The sequence below is a fragment of the Artemia franciscana genome, chromosome 3 (assembly GCF_032884065.1).
Source record: "Artemia franciscana chromosome 3, ASM3288406v1, whole genome shotgun sequence".
NCBI classification, from domain to species: domain Eukaryota; kingdom Metazoa; phylum Arthropoda; class Branchiopoda; order Anostraca; family Artemiidae; genus Artemia; species Artemia franciscana.
In genome coordinates this window covers 49955506-49981695 of record NC_088865.1, presented here as the reverse complement: position 1 = coordinate 49981695, position 26190 = coordinate 49955506, and the positions used below count along the sequence as shown (strand labels likewise).

The window sequence follows — 26190 nt, the reverse complement described above, 5'->3', positions numbered from 1 at the left end:
TAAACACACATCTGTAATCTTTCTTTTGCCAAATATTACAAAATTCCTTTGCAGATAGGTGCTTGAAAGCTCTTGAACAGGGTTCTCTGCTACGCTAAATCTGATGGTGTGACTTTCATTAAATTTCTATGACTTCTATGAGGTCATAGAGGACATGAGGTCATATGAGGACATGAGGTTTATCCCTTTTCTCAAGAATCAGACAAATTTTTCCAGGCTCGTAGCTTTTGATGGGTTGGACTAAACTTAATAAAACTTTTATATTTGGAATCAGCATAATAGGCCAATTCTTGTGATATATCTATTGATATCAAATTCCGTTTTTCAGAGTTTCGGTTATTATTGAACCGGGTCGCTCCCTACTATTGTTGCTTTGTTGTTCAAGACGTTATGTTCATAAAACTTGATTGTATAAACGTTAAGAACTTGCATGGTATCTTTATATCACGGTCTCAAATGATGTCACTGTGTCTAACTTTAATTTGATATCTCTCAGAGTTTATATTAATTTTCCTTATTGTCTATGTTGGTAAAAGACCTTTTTTAATCATTTTTTAATCCTTTTTATTTTACATTTTTAGTTCACTTGAGTTGAGCTACTCAATTGATACAATTCTTCTTCGCGATGAAGTTGAAATTTTTGTAAGTACTTCTTTTACTAATATCGCTGCTTTTAGATTTTACTATGCATTTTTAGGTAGTAGCAATCCCTTCTTTTTTCTTTTTCTTTTTTTTTGTTACAAGAATGGAGTGATGTAGTATTTGTAAGTGTATTCAGCATATGGATGAAATGAATTAGAAATTGTTTGAGGTGCTAGGTAGTCTAACTTGGAGGAATTTTTTTAAATCGTTTTTGCCGATTTTAGGAAAACCATAAAAACCGAAAAGAATTTAAAATCATAATAATTGACCTCTAGGAGTAAAAGAAAATGAGACACTCATTTTTAATTGCTTCTACGAATTTTTTAAATTGCTCGTGCCAATTTAAAGATAATCATAAAAACGAGACAGAATTTAACATCACAATAATAGACCACCAGCGGCAAAACAAAATAAAGCATCCATTTTTAGTCGCTTCTGCAAATTCTCAAAATCGCTTTTGCCAATTTTTGGATAACCATAAAAACCCAAAAAAAATTAAAATCATAATAATTGACCTCTAGGAGTAAAACAAAATGAGACACTCATTTTTAATCGCTTCTGCAAATTTTTTAAATCGCTTGTGCCAATTTAAAGATAATCATAAAAACAAGACAGAATTTGACATCACAATAATAGACCACCAGCGGCAAAACAAAATAAAGCATCCATTTTTAGTCGCTTCTGTAAATTCTCAAAATCGCTTTTGCCAATTTTTGGATAACCATAAAAACCAACAAGAATTTAAAATCATAATAATTGACCTCTAGGAGTAAAACAAAATGAGACACTCGATTTTAATCGCTTCTGCAAATTTTTTAAATCGCTTGTGCCAATTTAAAGATAATCATAAAAACAAGACAGAATTTAACATCACAATAATAGACCACCAGCGGCAAAACAAAATAAAGCATCCATTTTTTGTCGCTTCTGCAAATTCTCAAAATCGCTTTTGCCAATTTTTGGATAACCATAAAAACCAAAAAGAATTTAAAATCACAATAAAAGACCTCTAGGGGCAAAAAAATGGGACATCCATTTTTAATCGTATCTGCGAATTCTCAAATTCGATTGTGCCAATTTTAGGATAACCATAAAAACCAAAAATAACTTAAAATCACAATAATAGACCTCTAGGGGCAAAAAAATGAGACATTCATTTTTAACCACCTCTGCGAATTCTTAAAATCGCTTGTGCCAGTTTTTATATAACCGTATAAACCAGAAAGAATTTGAAATCACAATAATAGACCTCTAGGGGCAAAACAGAATTGTACAAACGGGAAGCGCAGCTAAAAATTCTGTCAATACAATGCTAGGACACTAATTCTTCATAGGCACAAATAGAAAAAAAACTGAACATCTTGCTATGTATCCGAATCACAATCATTGTAGGAACAACACAGATTGTACTCAGATTGACAGATTGTAGGGCTAGAGGAAACTGTAGCCCTAGGGTATGTGGGAGAGGGGGTTGCCATCCTCAAAGACTTGTTCGGACCTTTCAATTACGTTGAACGAAATGGCTATCTCAAATTTTTTATTGGATGTATTTTGGGGAAATGGTGGACTTGGGAAGGGGGTTAATTGCTCTCCAATCACTTTTTCTATTAAAAAGGGCAGTGGCCCTTTCAATTTCCAATCAAATGAGCTGTTTTCGATGTTTCTACGACAACAAATGACCGTCTAAAAATTAAAATCAGATGTATTTCAGGAGAATACGAGGTATGGGGGGATTATCCACCCTCTGATCACTCTGAATCTTAAGAAAAGCACTAGACTATACTTTCCCTTTACCTAGACAACCCTTTCTATACAAACTTTATATATCCCAAAGGCTTAACTTACAACCCTTGCCCTGAAGGCTTTGGGGGGTTGTCATCCTCAAAGACACATTTTCTGGATCTTTCAACTATGTTGAACAAAATGGAAATCTCAAAATTTTGATTGGTTGTGTTTTGGTAAACGGTGTTCGTAAGAGGGTATTGGCTGCCTTCCAATTAATTTTGACTATTAAAAGGGCACTAGCCGTTTCGATTTCCAATCGAATGAGCCCTTTTTGAAGTTTCTATGACAACTGTTCTGATATGAAGTGCCCAGGTCTATAAATAAATGAATAATATATTGTGCCCACATCACTCTTTACTTAGGCACCACTATTGTGCTGCCTTTGGAAAAGTTTTTTATCAAACAGTTCGTGGTAACGAACTGTAGTAAGGAGCGACCCGGCTCAATAGTAAACGAAACTCTAAAAAACGGAATTTCGATGCTAAAAGATATATCAAAAGAATCGAATTTTTATGCTGATTTTAAATATATAAGTTTTATCAAATGTAGTCTTTGTCATCAAAAGTTACGAGCCTGAGAAAGTTTGCCTTATTATGGAAAATAGGGGGAAACACCCCCTAAAAGTCATAGGATCTTAACGAAAATCACACCATCGCATTCAGCGTATCAGAGAACCCTATAGAAAAAATCAAGGTCAAATCTACAAAAATGTGTAATTTCGTATTTTTTGCCAGAAGACAAATCACGGGTGCGTGTTTATTTGTTTGTTTGTTTGTTTGTTTTTTTCCCAGGGGTCATCGTATAACCCAAGTGGTCCTAGAGTGTTGCAAGAGGGCTCATTCTAACGGAAATGAAAAGTTCTAGTGCCCTTTTCAAGTGACCGAAAAAATTGGAGGGCACTTAGGCCCCCTCCCACGCTCATTTTTTCCCAAAGTCAACGGATCAAAATTTTGAGATATCCATTTTGTTCCACATAGTCGAAAACCGTAATAACTATATCTTTGGGGATGACTTACCCCCCCCCTCACAGTCCCTGGGGGAGGGGCTGCAAGTTACAAACTTTGACCAATGTTTACATACAGTAATGGTTACTGGGAAGTGTACCGACGTTTTCAGGGGGATTTTTTTTGGTTTGGATGTGGGGTTCAGGGGAGGGGGCTATATGGGAGGATCTTTCCTTGGAGGAATATTTCATGGGGGAAGAGAAATTCAATGAAAAGGGCGCAGGATTTTCTAGCATTGCTATTAAAAAAAAATGAAAATATAAACATGAAAAAGTTTTTTTCAATTGAAAGTAAGGAGAAGCATTAAAACTTAAAACTAACAGAGATTATTACGCATATGAGGGATTCTAAAAGTACTTTAGCATAAAGAGCGAGGTATTTAGGAGGAGATAAATACTTCGCTCTTTATGCTAAATTATTTTTAGTAATTTCAACTATTTATTCTACGGCCTTTCTGATTCAGGGGTCATTCTTAAAGAATTGGGACAAAACAAGATTTAGTGTGAAGAGCGAGGTATTAACGAGGGGACCAACCCCCTCATATAGATAATCAAAAATATAAGAATATAAAAGTTTGTTACGTAAGTTAATTCTTAAGTTACGTATATTTTTTACTAATAAAAACGTTCGTTAAAAATTAAAAGTTCTAGATGCCTTTTTAAGTAACCGAAAAATTGGAGGGCAACTAGGCCTCCTTCTCCACCCCTTATTTCTCAAAATTGTCTGATCAAAACTAAGAGAAAGCCATTTAGCCAAAAAAAAGAATTAATATGCAAATTTCATTTTAATAATTTATGTACGGAGAGCCAAAATCAGACATGCATTAATTCAAAAATTTTCAGAAATAAAAAAAACAAGTTTTTTGAAATGAAAGTAAGGAGCGACATTACACACGAACAGAAATTACTCCGTATATGAAAGGGGCTTTTCCTCCTCGACACCCCGCTCCTTGCGCTAAAGTTTGATTCTTTCTCGCAACTCTACTTTTTAAAACAATAAAAAACTTTAGCGTAGAAAGCGGGGCGTCGAGGAGTTAAAGCCCATTTCATATACGGAGTAATTTCTGTTCGTTTTAAGTTTTAATGTCGCTCCTTACTTTCATTTCAAAAAACTTGTTTCTTTTTTAATTAAAAGAAATAAAACGAATCAACAACAAAACCCGCAGTTTATAAGACTTTTATGGATAGACATCACCCTTTACAAAACCCTACATACACAATTACTATCAGTCATCCTTATATACCCCCCCCCCGAAAAAAAACAAGAGAAAACAATAAATGATAGTAAAACAAACAAAATAAATGATTAAGTTAATTTTTAATTGATATTCAAGATCTAGCTGGATACCGAAGACACACAAAATCCATCCCTATTCTATCTCCTCGTCACCCTCCAAAAAAAAACAAAAAAATATCGAAATCACTTGAGAGAAACTTCGCTCAGCAGGTATTAAAGTTCATATGTAGACAAACACTGTCCTTTCAGTTTACTGCAAAGTTCATTTACCAACAATTGTCAAAACTGTCTAACGGTAATGGTTCCCACACCCGAACGGCATGTCTTATGGAAAAAAACGGATTGCTTTGTAATAACTTGAGGTCGCCAAACTCACGGTAATGCTCTAGTCGAGTAAATACGGAAATTAACGCCACTCGCAAACATTTCACTAAAACATCCGGGTAATAACGTGCGGTTGTTTTTAGACATAAAAAAGGGCAATAAAAAATGGAATAAACCAGCGATCGGTAATATATTCACGAGATGATATATGTGTCGAATAGACATATTATGGTTACCACTGCTACTAATAACGACTCACCGCAGCACAAAGCCACCTGAGGCCAACACAGCTGCAAAAGCTTTTCCTCCATCCCAATCTATTCAGAGCTTTCCTGTTTACACCCTCCCAGGAACTTCACGTTTTCTTTAAATCTGTCTGTATGATATCCCCTCACCCCAATTTTGGATGATCTGCATTCCGATTAGTCCTAGATAGTTGGTCAAAAAGGACAATCTTCGGCAACCTGTCGTCCTTTATCCACAGAACGTGCCCTAGCCATCTCTAGCCATCTCAACCATCTCAAGAGAATTTTTCCTCCCCATTTGATTCCGTGGCCCCCCATTGCCTTTCCTGTTCTCCCTGACACAAAATCCATCAAAATGATCCATATAAAGGGAGAACACAGCCCTGCCTAACTCCTGATTTAATACCAACCGAGGCACAATATTCTCACCGAACTTTAATTTTTCAATCCAAGGGTAGTAATTGCTACTTCTCCCTTAAATTACAAAATGGGATTTGGCGAGGTTTAGCTGAAGTCCGCTAATCCTCATTCATCTTTCCATGTTAAAAATGCCAGCCTTAAGATTCTGCATAAGCATTTCCTCGGTTTTTGCAGCAACAGTAAGATGCGTGTTATCAGCAAAATACGGCAAAATACGGCAAAATAGTATTTAGTGCTCTAATTTCACTACATTTTAAATCAAAAGACAGCCCTTTGATAAAATTTCGCAGGTAATTACTATATATAAGGGACAGTAGGGGTCCCAAAATAGACCCCTGAGGGACACCGAATTTAACACTTTTAACTTACGACTTAATTCCATCAGCACTGACAAACTGTTTTCGATCTTGAAAAAAAAAAATTCCAAATGACAAAAAAACACACCACGAAAACCACAATTCCTCAGCTTCGCAATATGGATTCCATGGTCCACTGCATCAAAGGCTTTCAGAATGTCCAAAAAACAAATGCAACTTTCCACCCTTAGTCCAGAGCATCGTTCACAAAAGTCATGAGAAAAAGAACAGCTTGATCGGTAGACATTGCTTTTTTTAATTCAAACAGAGTCCTACTAAAATAATTTTTAATTCAATAAAATCAGCCATCCTACCACTAATCAATTTTTCAGAAACTCTAGATAAAACTGGTAGCAATATAATAGGCATATAACCATTTGAAGAATTTTTCTCCGCCCTTAAAAAGCGGAACCACTCTAGCAATCATCATAAAATCGGAAAAAACACCAAAGTTCAGGCGCATACTAAAAAAAAACCTGGTCACATATTTCTGAGAAAATATACGGCAGCACACTTAACGAAAAGAAGTCAGCACCTGAAGTATCATTTCTTATACCATTCCGTACCCAATCCGCTAGCAGTCACTGATCTCGGATATGCAGATACATCACTTTCCTTGGGTAAAAACTGGTGGCATATACCGTCCTCAAATACGAACTTGCACATCATAGACAGATAAGCGTGTAGTAGGGAGATGGATATAATAAGCCTTCTTGGAATCGGAACCAATATTTCCTCGGAATCTTTGTATTTCTAGATACACGTGCTGGTCTTTGGGTTTCCCTCTCCTCCTTCTCCAAATTGGTCCATAAGGAGATTTTCCGTCCCTGTCGAATCAGAAACAATTAAGACATGATCCCTGATTCAGACTAAATAAAAAACAAAAAAAAAATTCAAGTGAAAGTGATTAGCGACATTAGAACCTAGCTACGAACAGAAATTATTACGTATACGAGAGAGTTCAACCCTAGTCAGTACCTTGCACCTTACGCTAAAGTTCCATTTTTGTTCCAATTTATTAAGACAGATCCCTGAATCACAAAGGCCGTTTGATCAGAATAAATACCTCTTTTAAAAGACTGAAACAACTTTGGCATAAAGGGCGAGGTATAGACTAGGGGACAAACCCCCTTGTATCAATCGTATCAATTTCTGTTAGTTCTAAGTTTTAATGTTGCTCCTTACTCTTAGTTGAAAAAACTTGTTTTTTTATTTAATTTCTGATCGTTTTAAATAATGCTTGGAAATCCAGCACCCCCTCTGGTACCCATAGAAATGCTCCTTTCCCCATGAAAGCTTCCTCCATAGAAAGATCCTCCCACGTAAACCCCTCCTCCCGACAACCCCTCCACTGCCGGAAAAGAATCCCCCTGAAAACGTCTGTATACTTCCCGATAACTAATACTATGTGTCAACAATGGGGAAAGTTCATAGCTTGTAGCCCTTTCCCCGGGGACTATGGGGGATTAAGTCATCCTCAAAGACAAAGTTGTTATATTTTTCGACTATGTTGACCAAAATGGCTATCTCAAAAATTTGATTGGTTGACTTTGGAAAAAATGAGTGTGGGTGGGGCTAGTTGCCCTCCAATTTTGGTCACTTAAAAAGTGCACTAGAACATTTAATTTCCGTTCGAATGAGCCCTCTCGCGATTTTCTATGACCACTATTCGATACGAACACCCCTGGGAAAAAACAAATAAACACGCATTCGCGATCTTTCTTTTGACAAAAATGCAAATTCCACGTTTTTGCAAATAAAAGCTTGGAACCTCTGTAGTAGGGTTCCTCTGTTACGCTGAATTGGACGGTGTGACTTTCATTAAGATTCTTTGACTTTTAGGGGGGTTTAACCCTTTTTGCAAAGATAAGGAAAAATTTCTCAGGCTCGTGGCTTTTGGTGGGTAAGAATAAACTTGATAAAACTTACATATTTAAAATCAGCATGAGAATCTGATTCTTTTGATATACCTATTGGCATCAAAATGCTGTTTTTTAGAGTTTCTGTTTCTATTGAGCCGGGTAGCTCCTTACTTACAGTTCGTCACCACGAACTGTTCGACATTCATTCACTCATACTTATGCCTCATGGACATATTTAGTAGAAAGGTGTACATACAGCACATGTTAGAATAAAAATCATATAAGGGTTAATAATCTGTATGGTTTTAGGGCTGTAGGCAGGACCCACAGGAATGAACCTTCCACCTTTTAATACTAAGTATATACCTTCTTATACCTGTTCAATTTCTGTATATAAACCCAAAACTAAACAGATTTCTTTACATGTTGCCAAGTAATTTGTCTAAGCGTTTGATTTAGCGATTTGTCTTATCCTGATTTTTGAGAAACGGTTTCATGCTATTGTTTTACAGGAACTGATCTAAATAGAGTACCTGTCAGCAACCAAAAACGGCCAATTCTCAATATCAAGTCATTACCTCGTGTACAATCACTCTATATATATATATATATATATATATATATATATATATATATATATATATATATATATATATATATATATATATATATATATATATATATATATATTGACTGAAGTAATATATTCAACTAATTAATCTCTCATTTTTAGCTAAGTGCACTATTCCCTGATCCTGATATCACCTACTTTGATGGATTTTCGAATGAAGTAACTGTGCTGTTTTACATCAATGCAAAATCGGATGGGAGTATAGCAGCTGACTTGAGTAGCAGAATATCTGCGGCCTTATCAGCAGCAGATGCTTTGGCCTTGCCTTCCAGCTTCACCCCTAAGATTGAAACGCTTGAAGTTACCAAAAACAATTTGACCTGTGACAGAATAAATCTGTGTGTCTCGGGAGACGACAAGTACGCAATTTGTTCTGATGGTACTGAAGGAACTGGACAAATTTGCACCTGTAGTATCGGGTAAGAGTTTTTTTGTATGATGGAAATACATTGTGGTGTTCGTCAATATTTACAAGTCTAATTTTCGTAGGGTTTAACCTCCATATACCGCAACTACCTTTCTCCAACACTGTTGGTAATGGCGGCTTTCATCTTCAAAAATATTGAAGACAAAAAGTACTACTTAGATATATTGAAGACACATTCTAACAAAGGATATTGATCCTAACCCTCTGCTCTTTCCATTTTTCGAAAAACACAACAGTTGTGTTGCTTATTGTTTCGGTAGAGGGTGTTTGTACATGAGCTTTGGTAAGCCATATAACATTGAGCTAAAACGACTCTTATTATCAAAAAATTAAAGTTTCTCCTATGGGAGTCCCTAATCAGCCTTGCTTGCAGATATTTACGTCAAAAATCTTGAAGATTGGGTAGTTAATCCATATTTTCTTAAGCATTTGTTTTGGGATGTTTCATAGATGATTCTTTATTAGTGTAGAATTACGGGTAAGATGAGCTTTAAACTGTAATCGGTATAAAACATCAAAATCTATGGAAACTCTTATGGAAACACCTCAAAGGAATCATAAAAAGCCTTAAACCTTAGTAATAAATTAATCTCTTTTCGATTCAGCCTTGGGTAACTACATTTTGTTAACCCCAGTGACTCCGTACTATTTGAAACAAAGCTTTAATTAGCAATGACCTAGGAGTTAAACAAACTGTCTTGGAAGCAATTGAAATTGAAACAAATTTTCATGAAAAAATATCTTTGAATAGTGACATGGGTAAGCACACATTTTACCCTAGGTAGGCCGAATTAATTATGAAAAATAATTGAATGCAAAATAAAATAAATAGCAACCAAAATGAACCCGTATCTTAAAGGTATATTAAACTAACGGCAAAAAGAGAAAATATTGTATTAAGGATTGTTTGAATTTGAATCGATTCAAATGGCATGAATAAATAACCTTTTTTTTCAGTCTTGGATGAAATTTTATGAGGTAATGACAATTGGACTCTATCCAAATTCATTCATTTATATGTTTATTTTGTGGTTTTAGTTTGGTTAATTTTATTCCTGAGACTTTGAGTGAGGTAGTTTCTTTCATATGTTTTACAACATATTTTGATGAAGACTGCTAGGAATCATGTAGCCAAAATGTTTGATTCAAAGAGATATAGAAGGAGAGCTACACTAGAGGTGAATAAATCAGGTCACTTTCACGAGGTGTTGTTGTCTCAATACAGGATTGGCAGCCATAGCTGAAAGTAGACAGCTAAAACTCTGTGAACAATTAAACAAAAAAAAACTGCTTCCTTAATCCAGAAAAGTTGAAATTGTTATTCTTGAAAAAAGCCGTTTGTTTGATTTTTTTAAAACAATTAAGGAAGCATTTCATAAAGTAATGGTTTTACTTTACATTCATACATGATGTATAAATCTTCTTTTACAATCTTCTTCTTCTAGAATTGTAAGGTGCCTTACAATGAGAAGTAAAAAACTTCTAAAAAGGCAACTTGGCCAAAATGTTAAGCTCTGGCTGGATAAAACTGGGTTTTATGGGCGTGTAATTAAGGCCAGGGTCCTCATTGTAAACCTGATAATTTCCTTAATATGTTGGATTTATGCCTTCAGGACCAGAATATAAAGGTTTGGCTTACTGGTGTTGAGAAGTCATGTACTCTAAGATTTATAAGCAGATTGAAGTAATGCATGAAGAGATGCTCTACTAGAAACTGAACCTACCATGGGGGGTACTGAAGTACTGGTTACGAGTGCTATAAAATTGTGTGCCATTGAGAAGGGTACACTGGGATTCTTATGATGATGTTGGCCCGGGAGGTAAGTGTGCTTGCCCCCTTTGTGTGGAGTAGGGAGATGAGCAGGAACATTTTCTGAGTAATTGCCAAAGTTTGAAGAATTTAAGGAATAGTTTTTATTGTGGGAATGCACCACGGCTACCGGATATGTTCAAGACCTCTTCTAGGGAGCTAATTATTGCGTAAAAAATTTTGTAGGGAATATTTTAGAGGTAAAGAAGATATAGTTTTAGTGTGTTGAGTGCTATTGTTTGACATGTTTAATTTTGTTTTTCTGTTTTGTTTTCTGTTTTCTGTTGTTGTTTTTTTTCTGCTTTGTGTATATGGCCAAGGGCTTTTAAATACATGTATGTATGTATGTATGTTATGCCACCCAGAATTGTGATAAATCTAATAAATTATTATTCTAAACTTGAACTTAGAATAAACAAAAAGACTAAAAAGCCATTGTTTCAGGGTCCCTCTCAAACGCTGGGCAGAATAGCAAGTTTTCCCGATCAGTGTAATTTAGGAGGAGTAGTTCCTCCCGACAACCGTAACTAAAAGCGTAGCTAAAACGTTACTTGGTGAAAAACAGCCAACCAATATGTTTTTAATATTTTTCTTAGGTTTAAGGAGCAGTATAACATTTGTCAAGATAAAGATGATTGTGTATCAAATCCTTGTAATGATGCTGGAGACACCACAGCAACGTGTACCGACAAAGTTGGCTACTTCGAATGTTCTTGCTCAGACGATTATATTTTTTCGACAAACGTGGGATGTGTCCGTAAGTCTTATTGATTTTTAAATCAACATAAGCGTGCCAATGGATATTTGGCATCTAAACTGTATGTTTATTATATTATTTAGAGTATACTAAGAAAAACTGAGCAATATACAATGCTCTAGAGCTATTGAAAAAAAAGTTAAGATTCCTAGGCCACGTTTCACGAATGAAAGATAACAGATTGCCAAAGACTGCCCTTTTTGGCCATACATCTGGGGCTAAGTGAATACCCGGTCGTCCCCGAATGAGGTGGACAGAGGTAATAGTGAAAATTTTAAATGGAATTGAAGCGTCATGGGAGGGAGAAGAGAGTGCATTTTTAAATATACTTGCATGAAGGAGAAGCATATGCAACTGCGTAGGCCTCGTGTGCCTTGGGGTTGCAGTTAGTTTTTTGGAGTATTAACAGTAGTTTATTAGAAATCTTCAAAATTCCAGTAAAGAGCACACAAACTCAGAAATCAAAATAGGCATAAAAACCACAACTCTATGTCAATAGTTCACAGACTTTCTTGGGTGATATTTCTATTAAAATTAATTTAGTTTTTACCGCTGTAGACTGATTTTATTTCATTGATAAATTAAAAAATACTAGTTTTTTTAACTGAAAGTAAGGTTTAACTGAAAGCAAAGTTTGACTCTTTGCCACAGTTCTAATTTTTAAAACAATTAAAAACTTTAGCGTAAAGAGCGAGGGATTGCGGAGGGGACAACCCATTTCATATACGGAGTGATTTCTGTTCGTTTTAAGTTTTAATATCGTTCCTTACTTTCAGTTAAAAAAACTTGTTGTTTATTTAATTTCTGAACGTTTTTGAATTAATGCATTTTTGATTTTGGCTCTCCGCACAGAAATTATTAAAATGAAATTTGCATATTAATTCTTTTTTTGGCTAAATGGCTTTCTCTTACTTTTGATCAGACGATTTTGAGAAATAAGGGGTGGGGAAGGAGGTCTAGTTGCCCTCCAATTTTTCGGCTACTTAAAAAGGGAACTAGAACTTTTAATTTTTAACGAACGTTTTTATTAGCAAAAAATATACGTAACTTAAGAATTAACTTACCTAACAAACTTTTATATTCTTATATTTTTTATTATGTATATGAGGGGGTTTGTCCCCTCGTTAATACCTCGCTCTTTACACTAAATCTTAAGTTTTGTCCCAATTCCTTAAGAATGACCACTGAATGAGAAAGGCCGTAGAATAAATAGTTGAAATTACTAAAAATACTTTAGCATAAAGAGCAAGATATTTATCTCCTCCTAAATACCTCGCTCTTTATGCTAAAGTATTTTTAGAACCCCTCATATGCGTAATAATCTCTGTTCGTTTTAAGTTCTAATGCTACTCCTTACTTACAGTTGAAAAAACTTTTCATGTTTTTTTTCATTATTTTTTTTGTAATGCTAGAAAATCCCGCGCCCTTTTCATTGAATTTCTCTTCCCCCATGACATATTCCTCCAAGGAAAGATCCTCCCACATAGCCCCCTCCCCTCAGCCCCACTCCTAAACCAAAAAAATCCCCCTGAAAACGTCTGTACATTTCCCAATAACCATTACTGTATGTAAACACTGGACAAAGCTTGTAACTTGCAGCCCCTACCCCAGGGACTGTGGGGGAGTGAGTCATCCGAAAGACATAGTTATTATGGTTTTCGACTATGCGGAACAAAATGGTTATCTAAAAATTTTGATCCGTTGACTTAGGGAAAAAATGAGCGTGGGGGGGGACCTAGGTGCCCTCCAATTTTTTGGTCACTTAAAAAGGGCACTAGAAATTTTCATTTCCGCTAGAATGGGACCTCTTGCGACATTCTAGGACCACTTGGTCGATACGATGACCCCTGGAAAAAAAAACAACAAAAAAACAACAAATAAACACGCACCCGTGATCTGTCTTCTGGCAAAAAAAATATGAAATTCCACATTTTTGTAGATAGGAGCTTGAAATTTTCGCTACAGAGTTCTCGGATACGCTGAATTCGATGGTGTGATTTTCGTTAAGATTCTTTGACTTTTAGGGGGTGTTTCCCCCTATTTTCCAAAATAAGGCAAAATTTTTCTCAGGCTCGTAACTTTTGATGACAAAGATTAAATTTGATGAAACTTATATATTTAAAATCAGCATAAAAATTTGATTCTTTTCATGTATCTTTTAGCATCAAAATTCCGTTTTTTAGAGTTTCGTTTACTACTGAGCCGGGTCGCTCCTTACTACAGTTCGTTACCACGAACTGTTTGATTTTATGTCATGTACTTCCCTCAGTCGATTTACCTAATATAAAAAAAGCAAATATTTTTGCTAAATCTCGGCTCAGATTTTTTTTACTGAATATCTAGAAGCAGTGGAGGCGTCACCCTCCCTCCTCCTAAAATACGTGACAGCCCTTGGTGGCACCCAGTGTTAGTAGCTCCATTTTAAGTAGGCCCTGTTAAAAGAAAACTCTTTAGAAAACATTAGTGTGCTTATGCTAATTCCTTTGAGAACTACGGCTATTACATTGCCAAGGTATCCTGCAAAAAGTCTTTTTGCGTTTTTAATGAATTTTGACATTAGGAGTCCAACAGTATTGAAAATTAGAATTACTAGAAGACAATTCTTAAAACAGGATTAGCCGGGGTATAATCAATTGATTTTACCAACCGGCTGTTCATTTTTGCAGAACGATTTAGGTGATATTTCCATTAAAATTACTCTATTTTTTGCCACTATAGAATGATCTTCTTTCATTGATTTTTACGTCATGTACTTCCCTCAGCCCATTTACCAAATACAAAAAGAGCAAATATTTTTAGCTAAATCCCGACTCAGATTCTCTACTGAATATCCGAAAACATTGGGGGCGTATCCCTCCCTCCAATACATGACAAACCCTGGTGGCACTCACTGTTCGTAGCTCCATTTTAATTAGGCCCTGTTAAAAGAACACATTTTAGAAAACATTAGTGGGTTTATGCTAATTCGTTTGAGAGATACGGCTATTAAATAGCAAGATCACCTTGCAAACAGTTTCTTTGTGTCTTTTTAAATAAGTTTGGCCCTAGGAGTTCAACCGTGTCGACAATTAAAATTAATAGAAGACAATTCTTAAAACAGTATTAGGCTTCAGCTGCTTGGCTTAAGTTGGCCCACTTAAAAAAAAATGAGAAATTCTTGATGTGTTTGTTGTAATTCTTTTGAAGCGAATGCTGCTAGTACATAACCATTCACTCTTACGAATAGTTGCTTTCATCCTTTCTTTTTTAAGAATTAAAATGTTGGCTCAAAATCAACAATGGTGACACTTTAAATGGTTTGAAACTGTAAACTTAAAACCAGAAGAAGTTTTAGCTGCTTCATTTTGAGTGGACCGCTTACAGAATTCCTTTTTTTGCAAATTAAAGACTTTCGACAATAAAGCCTTTCAGAATTTTGGCCAGTGGACAAAAATCCAGCATCTCACGAAAAGTTTATTTCTGTATTTTGTGGAAGATAGTCACATTGAATACTCACTCATGTTCACAGCTGATAACGCTCATATAGCAGCTTTATTTGAAGTTGGCCTGGATAGATTAATATACTTTTTCGAAAAGTTTGCATTATTTATACCTTATTAATTATTATTATTATTAATATTTTTATTATTATTATTATTGTTGTATTATATTATTATTATTAGTATTATAATATTATAATATTATTGTTACTCTTAGTTATTATTAATAGATAGTAATTGTATGGTATTTTAACAAAGTGTGCTTATAAATGATAAACTTTGTTGAAAAATACTACTGCCCCTCCTCCCTCGCTGGAACCAAAGTATTTGACGTTGGATATAATTATAGACGTATTTAAGCCCTTCGTATGCGTATGATTTTTCAAAAAAAAACTAAAGCAAAGCTAAGCAAATACTGATGAATAGTAAAAAGTCCTTATACAATGAATATAAAAAATTCCGAAATGTACCCACTCTTAGCACAGATGTAATCTAAATAATATTGAATTTTTTACTTTTTAAAAAAAAAAGATATGTTCGCCCTAGAAAGCAACGTTTATAATTTTCTAATTACTGTTAGATGTAAACTTTAAATCACAAGAAGTCTTCGAGTCCTATTTTCAGCTAACGGGATTAAGAAATTACCCTTTAGAAGTATTCCGAGTTCAATGCAATCCAATTCTTAAGTTTAGAAAACCGTAGTTTTCCGCGCGCGGGGGGCTCAGGGCTGCCCCAACGGAAATCCTAAATTTTCTTGAGTTTCTGGGCCCTTTTTATTCAAACTGTTAAATAATAAATTCCCCCCCCCCCGACGAATATTTCCGAGTAAGTGGCTGGGCTTTACCTGCCTGGCCCAACAGCGTAAAGGGCCATTAGTCTCAAGCTTCTTTTCTTTAAGGTGATCCAAGGTCAGACAATCCATGTGATTCAAGTCCTTGCGATGAAGCCACCAGTGAATGTGTCTTAACTTTGAACATTCAAGGGTATGAGTGCAAGTGTAACTACCCGTTTGTCAAACGTTCCAACGGCAAATGCAGTAGAATTATAGAGGGCAAGGAAAAAGTATTTAACATCACAATTCCTCTATCTGGAAATATAAAATGGTCTGCGGAGTTAGCTGACAGGAATTCTCTTTCATTTTTGAAGCTTAAACAGGATGCAAATAAATTCGTAAGTGTCTTTTCCCTATTCTTTCCCCGAATATTGTATTCTGCTCTTAAGTGTTACAAGTTAAGGTAAAAATAAATTCTTGTATGTAAGTGACTGGGTTACAATTTCAATTTTTGATATTTAATAAACGCATTCATACATATCATACATAAAATTTTGCTGCAGCGATGACATTGGTCTAGTATGGTTCTGAAATATGGGCACTCCTAAAGACGAGGAGGATTTGTTATATATTTTCCAGAGGAATTCTCTACGGAATGTTTAGGGTACCTGCTTAACAAACCGTATTTCGACCAAAAATCTCTAGAAAAAATGTGGTTATACCCCGCTTTCAAGGGTTATAATGAGAGAAAGGCTGAGATGTCTAGGACACGTTCTGCGGATGAAGAATACAGATTGCAAAACATCGTTCTTTTTGGTCCACCATCTAGGGCCAAATGAAAAGCAGGTCTCCCATTGAATGGAGTAGGAGTAGTTCGTAAAGGGAAATTGCAACTTCTTGGGAGGGTGCAAATAACTTGAATAAATTAGGACGGAGAAACGTATGTGTAGCTGTGCTGGCCTCAAATGGCTTGGTGCTGTAGTGAGTTGTTCGTAGTAGTAGAAGTAATCATATTTCGAACGTACCCGTTATAAAACAAATTGCTTCAGTTAACTTACTATCAAAAGATTTATTTGAAATTTAACATTTTTGAAAGTTTAATATTGTTGTTAAAGAAGTCTAGTTTTCGTGCTTTTTAAACTAATGAAGAGGTGAGATTTAAGTTTTTTCAGCAGGCTCATGAGGTTAGGTGTAATGTATATAATATTCGAATTACTTCATTGCAAGAGGTTAGATAAGAAAAAGCTGTATTTTCGAAAGATCTGTTACAAACAAACACTTTAAAACTTGTGTTAATCAAATAAAATAGTTGAAAAACCAAAATAAAACTGTAAAAAGTAAAGAATCTGAAATATCAATAATACATTGAAATAGGTCTGAATGACAAAATGTTTTCTCAGGTTGCTTTCAGGGTTTCGAGTAAAAAACCAAACATTGTTGAGAACAAAAATCTATACAAGAAAATATATCCATATAATGATAAAGAAACAATATTCAGGGATGTTCAGAATCAAAATCGATCCAAATAAAAATTATAAAAATTCGAAATACTTAATACATTTAAAGGCTACTGAAAAAAGTACGAGTATATAAAAATATTTATTATGGACTTCCAAAAAGTTTGAAGGTTTAAGTCCTGGTTTTCAGTCAACGGTGTGACTCTGTAAGCTTAGCTACAGTTAGCGTAGCTCAAAATGGGCACCCGGAGAAATCTGCGGAAGGTAAAATGGAAGTGTGTGGGAAAGTAAAGGAGGGATGGCCTCCATCCTACCTTTGGAGTTCCTGGCTGAAGGACCATGAAATGGATATAAGAATTACCGGTAGAGACTGATAAGTAAAATACCGTATGCTCCTTCCTTTTTTTTTGCCCATAGCTTACCAAGTCGAAAAGTGGCTTAGCAGTGAATTATTTTCTAGAATATTTGGGTGTTTTGCGTAATGCTCCTTACTGAAAATTGCTCAAAAAACAGTTTACTTATAAGAGAAAAGCATAATTTAAAGTAGTTTATTCAACTTGGGTCAGTTAAATTTAGTCCCTTAATCTTGAACGTTACTTTTAAGGAATTGATTTAGTGGATTTGTTTATTTCTTATTACACTTTTAGATTAAAGTCGTTTTCAAAGACGCTGTTGGTCAAATTCAAGGCTTTTCTAAAAGCGAAACTGGAAAATTTAGAAACAGATTTTCACCATTTAAAAGAAGGCAAAGATCATACGAAACAGAGGTTCTTGTTGGTAAGTATTCTAACTTGTTTGAACGGAAAAAATATTACCTTCTTCTCTTTAAATTTCTTTTTGTTAAAGCTTTATTCCAGCCTTAATATTATGGAAAAAAGTACACGTTACTAAGTGTGAATACTGCATATTAATTTATATATAATATTAATTCGTGATTTATATTTTACATGAAATTCTGTGAGATATATTTGTTTTCGAATTTCGATGTCAGGCAGTAGGGACCTTTACGATTACTAAAAGATTTTAAAAGGTTACTTGAAAACCAGGAACATCTATGGATCGGCTTTCCAAACCATACTAAGCTTGATTGAACATCTTGCGTCTTGTGTCCGGTGGTATATTCACCATATCCTGTAGAAAAATATAATTTGGGACCTATCAAACAGTTCGTGGTAACGAACTGTAGTAAGGAGCGATCCGGCTCAATAGTAACCAAAACTCTAAAAAATTGAATTTTGATATCAATAGCTACATCAAAAGAATCGCATTTTAATGCTGATTTTAAATATATAAGTTTCATCAAGTTTAGTCTTAGCCATCAAAAGTTACGAGCCTGAGAAAATTTGCTTTATTTAGGAAAATAGGGGGAAACACCCCCTAAAAGTCGTAGGATCTTGACGAAAATGAAACCATCAGATTCAGCGTATCAGAGAACCCTACTGTAGAAGTTTCAAGCTCCTATCTACAAAAATGTGGAATTTTGCATTTTTTGCCCGAAGACAAATCACGGGTGCGTGTTTATTTGTTTGTTTTTTTTTTTTTTTTTTTTTTTTTTTTCCCAGGGGTCATCGTATCGACCAAGTGGTCCTAGAATGTCGCAAGAGGGCTCATTCTAACGGAAATGAAAAGTTCTAGTGCCCTTTTTAAGTGACCAAAAAAATTGGAGGGCATCTAGGCCCCCTCCCACGCTCATTTTTTTCCCAAAGTCAACGGATCAAAATTTTGAGATAGCCATTTTGTTTAACATAGTCGAAAATCATAATAACTATGTTTTTGGGGATGACTTACTCCCCCACAGTCCCTGGGGGAGGGGTTGCAAGTTACAAACTTCAACCAGTCTTTACATATAATAATGGTTATTGGAAAGTGTACAGACGTTTTCAGGGGGATTTTTTTGGTTTTGGGGGTAGGGTTGAGGGAGGGGGCTATGTGGGAGGATCTTTCCTTGGAGAAATATGCCATGGGGGAAAAAAATTCAATGAAAAGGGCGCAGGACGAATCTGGTCACGTTAGAAAAAAACGTCAAATTAAGAGCTTAATATACAATGCTGGGTGTTCGGAGCCTCTCTATTATGGAGTATAATTTGAAAATAACACAACTATACGAGCGATAAAACATATATACCACAACCATAACTACTGCTAAGAGATAACACAACTATAAAGCGAAAACAGGTGAAAACTAACGGGAAAATAAACGAACTAAGAGGTGGAAGGGGCCCAGAGAAAAACTATAATCCTTTTTCAATTTTGAGCCTAACTTCCGCAAAGGAGTAATAATGTCAGAAGCCCCGAAATACCGAATTATTTTCTTTTCAAACAGTTCGTGGTAAGGAACTGTAGTAAGGGGCGACCCGGCTCAATAGTAAACGAAACTCTAAAAAACGGAATTTTGATACTAAAAGATACATCAAAAGATTCGAATTTTTACGCTGATTCTAAATATTAAGTTTCAATTAATTTAGTCTTTGTCATCAAAAGTTACGAGCCTGAGAAAATTTGCCCTATTTTGGAAAAAAGGGGGAAACATCCATTAAAAGTCATAGAATCTTAACGAAAATCACACTATCGCATTCGGTATATCAGAGAACTCTATAGCAAAAATTTCAAGCTCCTATCTAAAAAATGTGGAATTTTGTATTTTTTGCCAGAAGACAAATCACGGGTGCGTGTTTATTTATTTGTTTGTTTTTTTTTTATTTTTTCCCAGGGGTCATCTTATCGACCAAGTGGTCCTAGGATGTCGCGAGAGGGCTCATTCTAACGGAAAGGAAAAGTTCTAGTGCCCTTTTTAAGTGACCGAAAAATTGGAGGGCAAATAGGCCCCCTCCCATGCTCATTTTTTTCCAAAAGTCAACAGATTAAAATTTTAAGATAGCCATTTTGTTCAGCATAGTCGAAAACCATAATAACTATGTCTTTGGGAATGACTTACTCCCCCACAATCCCTGAGGGAGGGGCTGCAAGTTACAAACTTTGACCAGTGTTTACATATAGTAATGGTTATTGGGAAGTGTACAGACGTTTTCATGGGGATTTTTTGGTTTGGGGGGTGGGGTTGATGGGAGAGGGCTTTGTGGGAGGATCTTTCCTTTGAGGAATATGTCACGGGGGAAGAAAAATTCAATGAAAAGGGCGCAGGATTTTCTAGCATTACTATAAAAAAAAACAGTGAAAAAATAAACATGAAAACGTTTTTTCAAATGAAAGTAAGGAATAGCATTGAAATTTAAAACGAACAGAGATTATTACGCATATGAGGGGTTCTAAAAATACTTTAGAATAAAGAGCGAGGTATTTAGGAGGAGATAGATACCTCGCTCTTGATGCTAAAATATTTTTAGTGATTTCAACTATTTATTCTACGGCCTTTTTTATTCAGGGGTCATTCTTAAAGAATTGGGACAAAACTTACGATTTAGTGTAAAGAGCGAGGTATTAACGAGGGTACAAACCCCCTCGTACACATAATAAAAATATAAGAATATAAAAGTTTGTTACGTAAGTTAATTCTTAAGTTACGTATATTTTTTACTAATAAAAACGTTCGTTGAATATTAAAAGTTCTAGTAGCCTTTTTAAGTAACCGAAAAATTGGAGGGCAGCAAGGCCTCCTTCCCCACCCCTTATTTCTCAAAATCGTCTGATCAAAACTAAGAGAAAGCCATTTAGCCAAAAAAAAATTAATATACTAATTTCATTTCAATAATTTATGTGCAGAGAGCCAAAATCAAACATGCATTAATTCAAAAACGTTCAGAAATTAAATAAAAAAAACTAGTTTTTTTAACTGAAAGTAAGGAGCGACATTAAAACTTAAAACGAACAGAAATTACTCCGTATATGAAATGGGTTGTCCCCTCCGCAGTCCCACGCTCTTTACGCTAAAGTTTTTCATTGTTTTAAAAAGTAGAATTGTGGCAAAGAGTCAAACTTTAGCGTAAAGAGCGTGGGACTGCGGAGGGGACAACCCATTTCATATACGGAGTAACTTCTGTTCGTTTTAAGTTTTAATGTCGCTCCTTACTTTCAGGTAAAAAAACTAGTTTTTTTTATTTAATAGCTTAAGTGGCTATGATCCAAAAAGTGCTTATCGGTCTCGTTTTAGTTTTAAAGCAAAAACTGTCAAATACAATGAAATAATTTCAATGTTCTGGTTATAAGAGACTCAATTCGTATAGCCCTTACGGAAATAATAGCCATAATTCAAACATATTTGGAGCTTAATTTAAACTTATTTAGACATTATTTAAGCGTAATTCATACCAGAAGATACTTGTTTATTAAGATTTAATTTCGCGATTATTTAGGATGGGGTTTCGATAATTCTATTTTTTTCCGGTCAACATGTTTTCATAAACGTGGTTCAAATGCGAGGAGGCTGTGCTTCCTTGGTTTCTAATATAAATACGTAATTGTATAAACATATAACCTAAAGTAGTCCTTGAATTAAAGAAAAGTTTGCCTAAAAACCTCTTAAGTAAAAAATTAATAAGATCGTTGAGATTTTAGGGGACATATCTGCCAAGCAAATAAGTGTTACCATAAGGTAACACTTGTAATATTCCTTATAAGGTAAGGTATAAGGTATACCTTATAAGGTATAAGGTAACTTATACCTTATAAGTTACCTTATAAGGTAAGGTACCATAGTGTTAAATAAGCAAATAAGTGTAGTAATACTAGTCCATCAACCCTTCCCCCCCCCCCACGCATACACATACACACTGATTACAAAATGCAAACTAATGCTACTTGATTATGAGGGTTTATTTAAGGATTAGTTGCACTTAATTACAATTTTTTGCTCAATGAATTTTTATAAATTCAGTAGCTTCGGTACACAACTGAACTGCAACCGAGCCAAATAGAAAATGGGGGGCATAAAAATAAAAATGTCATAGCCTAAATATATAGCCAAAAGGATTTTCTTAAATCGAAGGATAATTTCCAAATTAATTGTGATGCATAAAAGCTAATCAAACAGTTTATGGTAACGAACTGTAAGTAAGGATCGACCCAGCTCAATAGTAACCAAAAAACTAAAAAACGGAATTTTGATACCAATAGATACATCAAAAGAGTTGAATTTTTACGCTGATTTTAAATATATAAGTTTCATCAAGTTTAGTCTTACAAATCAAAAGTTACGAGCCTGAGAAAATTTGCTTTATTTCCGAAAAAAGGGGGAAACACCGTCTAAAAGTCCTATCTTCCTAAAGCTCCTATCTTCAAAAATATGGGTTTTTGTATATTATGCCAGCAGGAAGATCACGAATGCGTGTTTTTTTTTTTTTTTTTTCTTTCACCCAAAGGAGATCGAATCTACCCAGTAGTCCTAGAACGTCACGAGAGGGATCATTCGAACAAAAATTAAAAGTTCTAGTGCCCTTTTCAAGTTAACAAAAAAATTGAAGGGCAACTATGCCCACTCTCACGCTCATTTTTCCCCAAAGTCACCGGATCAAAATTTTTGGATATCCATTTTGTTCAGCATTGTCTAAAAATCTAATAACTATGTCTTTGAGGGCGACTTAATCTCCCACAGTCCCCGGGGGAAGTGCTGCAAGTTATGAACGTTGTCAATTGCTTACATATTGCATTGGTTATTGGGAAGTATACAAACGCTTTCAGCGGGATTTTTCTCGTGGGAGGGGTCGGAGTTATATGGGAGGATCTCTCCATGTAGGATTTTCTTATGGGGAAGATAAGAGAATCCGTCCTCTCGTCAATACCTCGCTCTTTACGCTAAAATTCGAATTTTGTTAAATAATGGCCGATATTAACAATAACGTCTCTGTGCTATTTTTCGGTCAATCATAGCATTTAATTTTATCTTAAGCAGCTTCATAACTATGATTTTTATGTGATTAAATAAAAAAATAACAAGTTTTTTTAAATGAAAGTAAGGAGCGACATTAAAACTTAAAACGAACAGAAATTACTCCGTATATGAAAGGGGCTTTTCTTCCTTAACGCCTCTCTCTGTACGCTATTTTTATTGCGTATATGAGGGAGTTCACCCCTCGTCGATACCTCGCTCTTTACACTAAAGCTTAAATTCTGTCCCAATTCCTTAAGAATGACCCTTGAATCACAAAGGCCGTAGAATAAATAGCTGAAATTACTAAAAAATACTTTCGCGTAAAGAGCGAGGTATTACGAGGAGGTAAACCCCTCATATGCACAATAATTTCTCCTCGTTTTAAGTTTAATGCTGCTCCTCACTTTCAGTAGAAAAAACTTCTCATATTTTATTTTTTATTTTATTTTTTCCTTGTTTTTTTAAATAATGCAAAAAAATCCTGCGCCCCCTTCATTGAAAGTCTCTTCACCCATGAGAAGTTTTTCCATGGAAAGATCCTCCCGCGCAACCCCCCCTCCCCCACATCAACTCTCCCTCCCAAACCAAAAAAAAATCCCCCTGAAAACGTCCGTACATTTCCCAGTAACCATTACTATATGTAAACACAGGTCAAAGTTTGTAACTTGTAACCCCTCCCAGGGAGACTGCGGGGTAGTAAGTCGTCCCCAAAGACATAGTTACTAGGTTTTTTGACTATGGTGAATAAAATGGCTATCTCAGAATTTTGATCCGGTGACTTTTGGGAAAAAATGAGCGTGGGAGGGGACCTAGGTACCCTCCAATTTTTTTGGTCACTTAAAAAGGACACTAGAACTTTTAATTTCCGTTATAATGAGCCCTCCCGAGACATTCTAGTACGATTGGGTCGATACGATCACCCCTGAGAAAAAAACAAAAAACAAAAAAACAAATAAGCACGCATCCGTGATTTGTCTTCTGGCAAAAAATGCGAAATTCCACATTTTTGTAGATAGGAACTTTAAACTTCTACAATAAGGTTCTCTCATACGCTGAATCTCATGGTGTGATTTTCGTTAAGATTGTATTACTTTTAAGGGGTGTTTTCCCCTATTTTATAAAATGAGGCAAATTTTCTCAGGCTCGTAACTTTTGATAGGTCAGACTAATTTCGATGAAAGTTATATATTTGAAATCAATATTAAAATGCGATTTTTTTATGTAGCTATTGGTATCAAAATTCCATTTTTTAGAGTTTTGGTTACTATTGAGCTGGGTCGCTCCTTACTACAGTTCGTTACCACGAACTGTTTGATAATAAACCAAAGATATAAGGCTTGTGGTTTTATTAAATTAAAAAAAAAACTAGTTTTTAAAACTGAAAGTAAGAACAACATTAAAACTTAAAACGAACAGCTATTATTACATATATGATGGGGTTGTTCCCTTCTCAGAACCTCACTCTTTGCGCTGATGTTTGACTTTTTTCCTTAAGAATGACTACTGACACACAAGGGCCGCTTAATTAGAATAATAAGCTTTTTACAAATTCACTGACACTTTAGCGTAAAGAGAGAGGTACTGAAGGTGGGTCCAACTCCCTCATATACGTAATAAGAACCAAAGGAAAAACCTGAGAAAATTGCAGTTTCGGATATGGAACGACCTATGATGAATCCATGAGGAAAACATGGCCGTTTGGAGAGGGCATTTTTCTGTTGAGGTGGATTCGGATTTCCCAGCATTGAAAAAAAAATATCAAATAGTTCAAACAGAAATAATTAGGTATGTGAGGGGTTTCGCCCCTCGTCGATACCTCGCTCTTTACGTGACATTCTAGAGCCACTGGGTCGATACGATCACCCCTGGGAAAAAAGACACGCATTCTTGATCCTTCTTCTAGCAAGAAATACGAAATTCCACATTTGTTCAGCTAGTAGCTTGAAACCTCTACAGTATGGTCCTTTAATACGCTGAATCTTATGTTGTGATTTCCATTAAGAATATACGACTTTTAGGGGGTGTTTTCCCCTTTTTTAAAAATAATGCAAATTTTCTCGGGCTCGTAACTTTTGCTGGGTAAAACTAAACTTGATTATACAAATTTAAAATCAGCATAAAAATTCGAATCTTTTGACGTGATTGGTATCAAAATTCTGTTTTTTAGAGCTTCGGTTACTATTGAGCCGGGTCGCTCCTTACTTACAGTTCGTTACCGCGAACTATTTGATATAATTTGAAGTCGAAATGGAATCGAAGACCTATATCTATTCTCTCATTTTTCTCTAGGTTATATGGGAAAGTGGTACATGTCCAGTTAAGCTATTATATTAAAAAGAATAAAATTCTGAAGGAAAACCAATTTGGGTTCAGAAAAGGGCTACCAATTGGATTAATGATGTATTTGAAGCTGGTCTTATACCTGCAGCTGTGTTTTTGGATATGAAAAAAGCGTTTGATACGGTGGACCAGGGCTTATTCAAGCTCTTGACTCGATTGGGGTGAAGGGCTCAAGCCTGAAGTGGTTTTCACCATATCTACACAATAGGTATCAGATAGTACAGAATGGATCATTTTTATCTTCAAAAGGGGTCAATCCTGGGACCCCTCCTTTTTTCATTTTTATTGATCGAGTGAAGCATTACCTGTCGGAGGCTGGTGTCATCCTGTTTGCAGATGACAATTTTCTCTTTCTAGCTGCGCCGTCGCTTGATGTTTTGTGTAATAAAATTCATAATGTAGTCTCTGAATTTCTAATTTTTTTCCAACAAAATTTGTTAACCCTAAGATTTTCTAAAACTTTGTTCATGATATTTTCCAGACTTTCGTCAAGTAATGGAAATGATCAAATCACAGTTCGAGGAAATGTGATGAAAAGAGTAGCAACAATGAAGTATTTGGGTTTTTAATTGATGAAAACCTGTCGTGGAAAAACCATTCAAGTGCGATAGCTGAAAAATTATGCAGAGGTCTTGGGGTGATGCGAAAATTAAAAATCTAGTCCCAACAAAGATTCTAAAAATGATTTATTTTTCTATATTTTGTCCATATATTAGCTATGGATGCTCCATATGGGCAAGTAATTTTGTAACATGTTTCAAAAGGGTACAAAAACTTGGTACAAAATTGTTATCAGAATTTTATGATTCTGATGAGGTT

The 26190-nt window shown here is 35.2% G+C and overlaps 1 protein-coding gene across 2 annotated transcripts in view; it reads left to right on the top strand.

The window, feature by feature from the left end:
- The window catches only part of LOC136025368 (uncharacterized), a 172776-nt gene that overhangs the window by 141590 nt on the left and 4996 nt on the right, over positions 1-26190 (top strand). For both annotated transcript variants that reach the window (XM_065701329.1, XM_065701330.1), the window contains exons 45-49: positions 582-642; positions 8608-8924; positions 11339-11499; positions 15877-16148; positions 17855-17984. In XM_065701329.1, coding sequence (XP_065557401.1) covers positions 582-642; positions 8608-8924; positions 11339-11499; positions 15877-16148; positions 17855-17984 — 941 coding nt within the window. The remainder of the gene's footprint in view (positions 1-581; positions 643-8607; positions 8925-11338; positions 11500-15876; positions 16149-17854; positions 17985-26190) is intronic.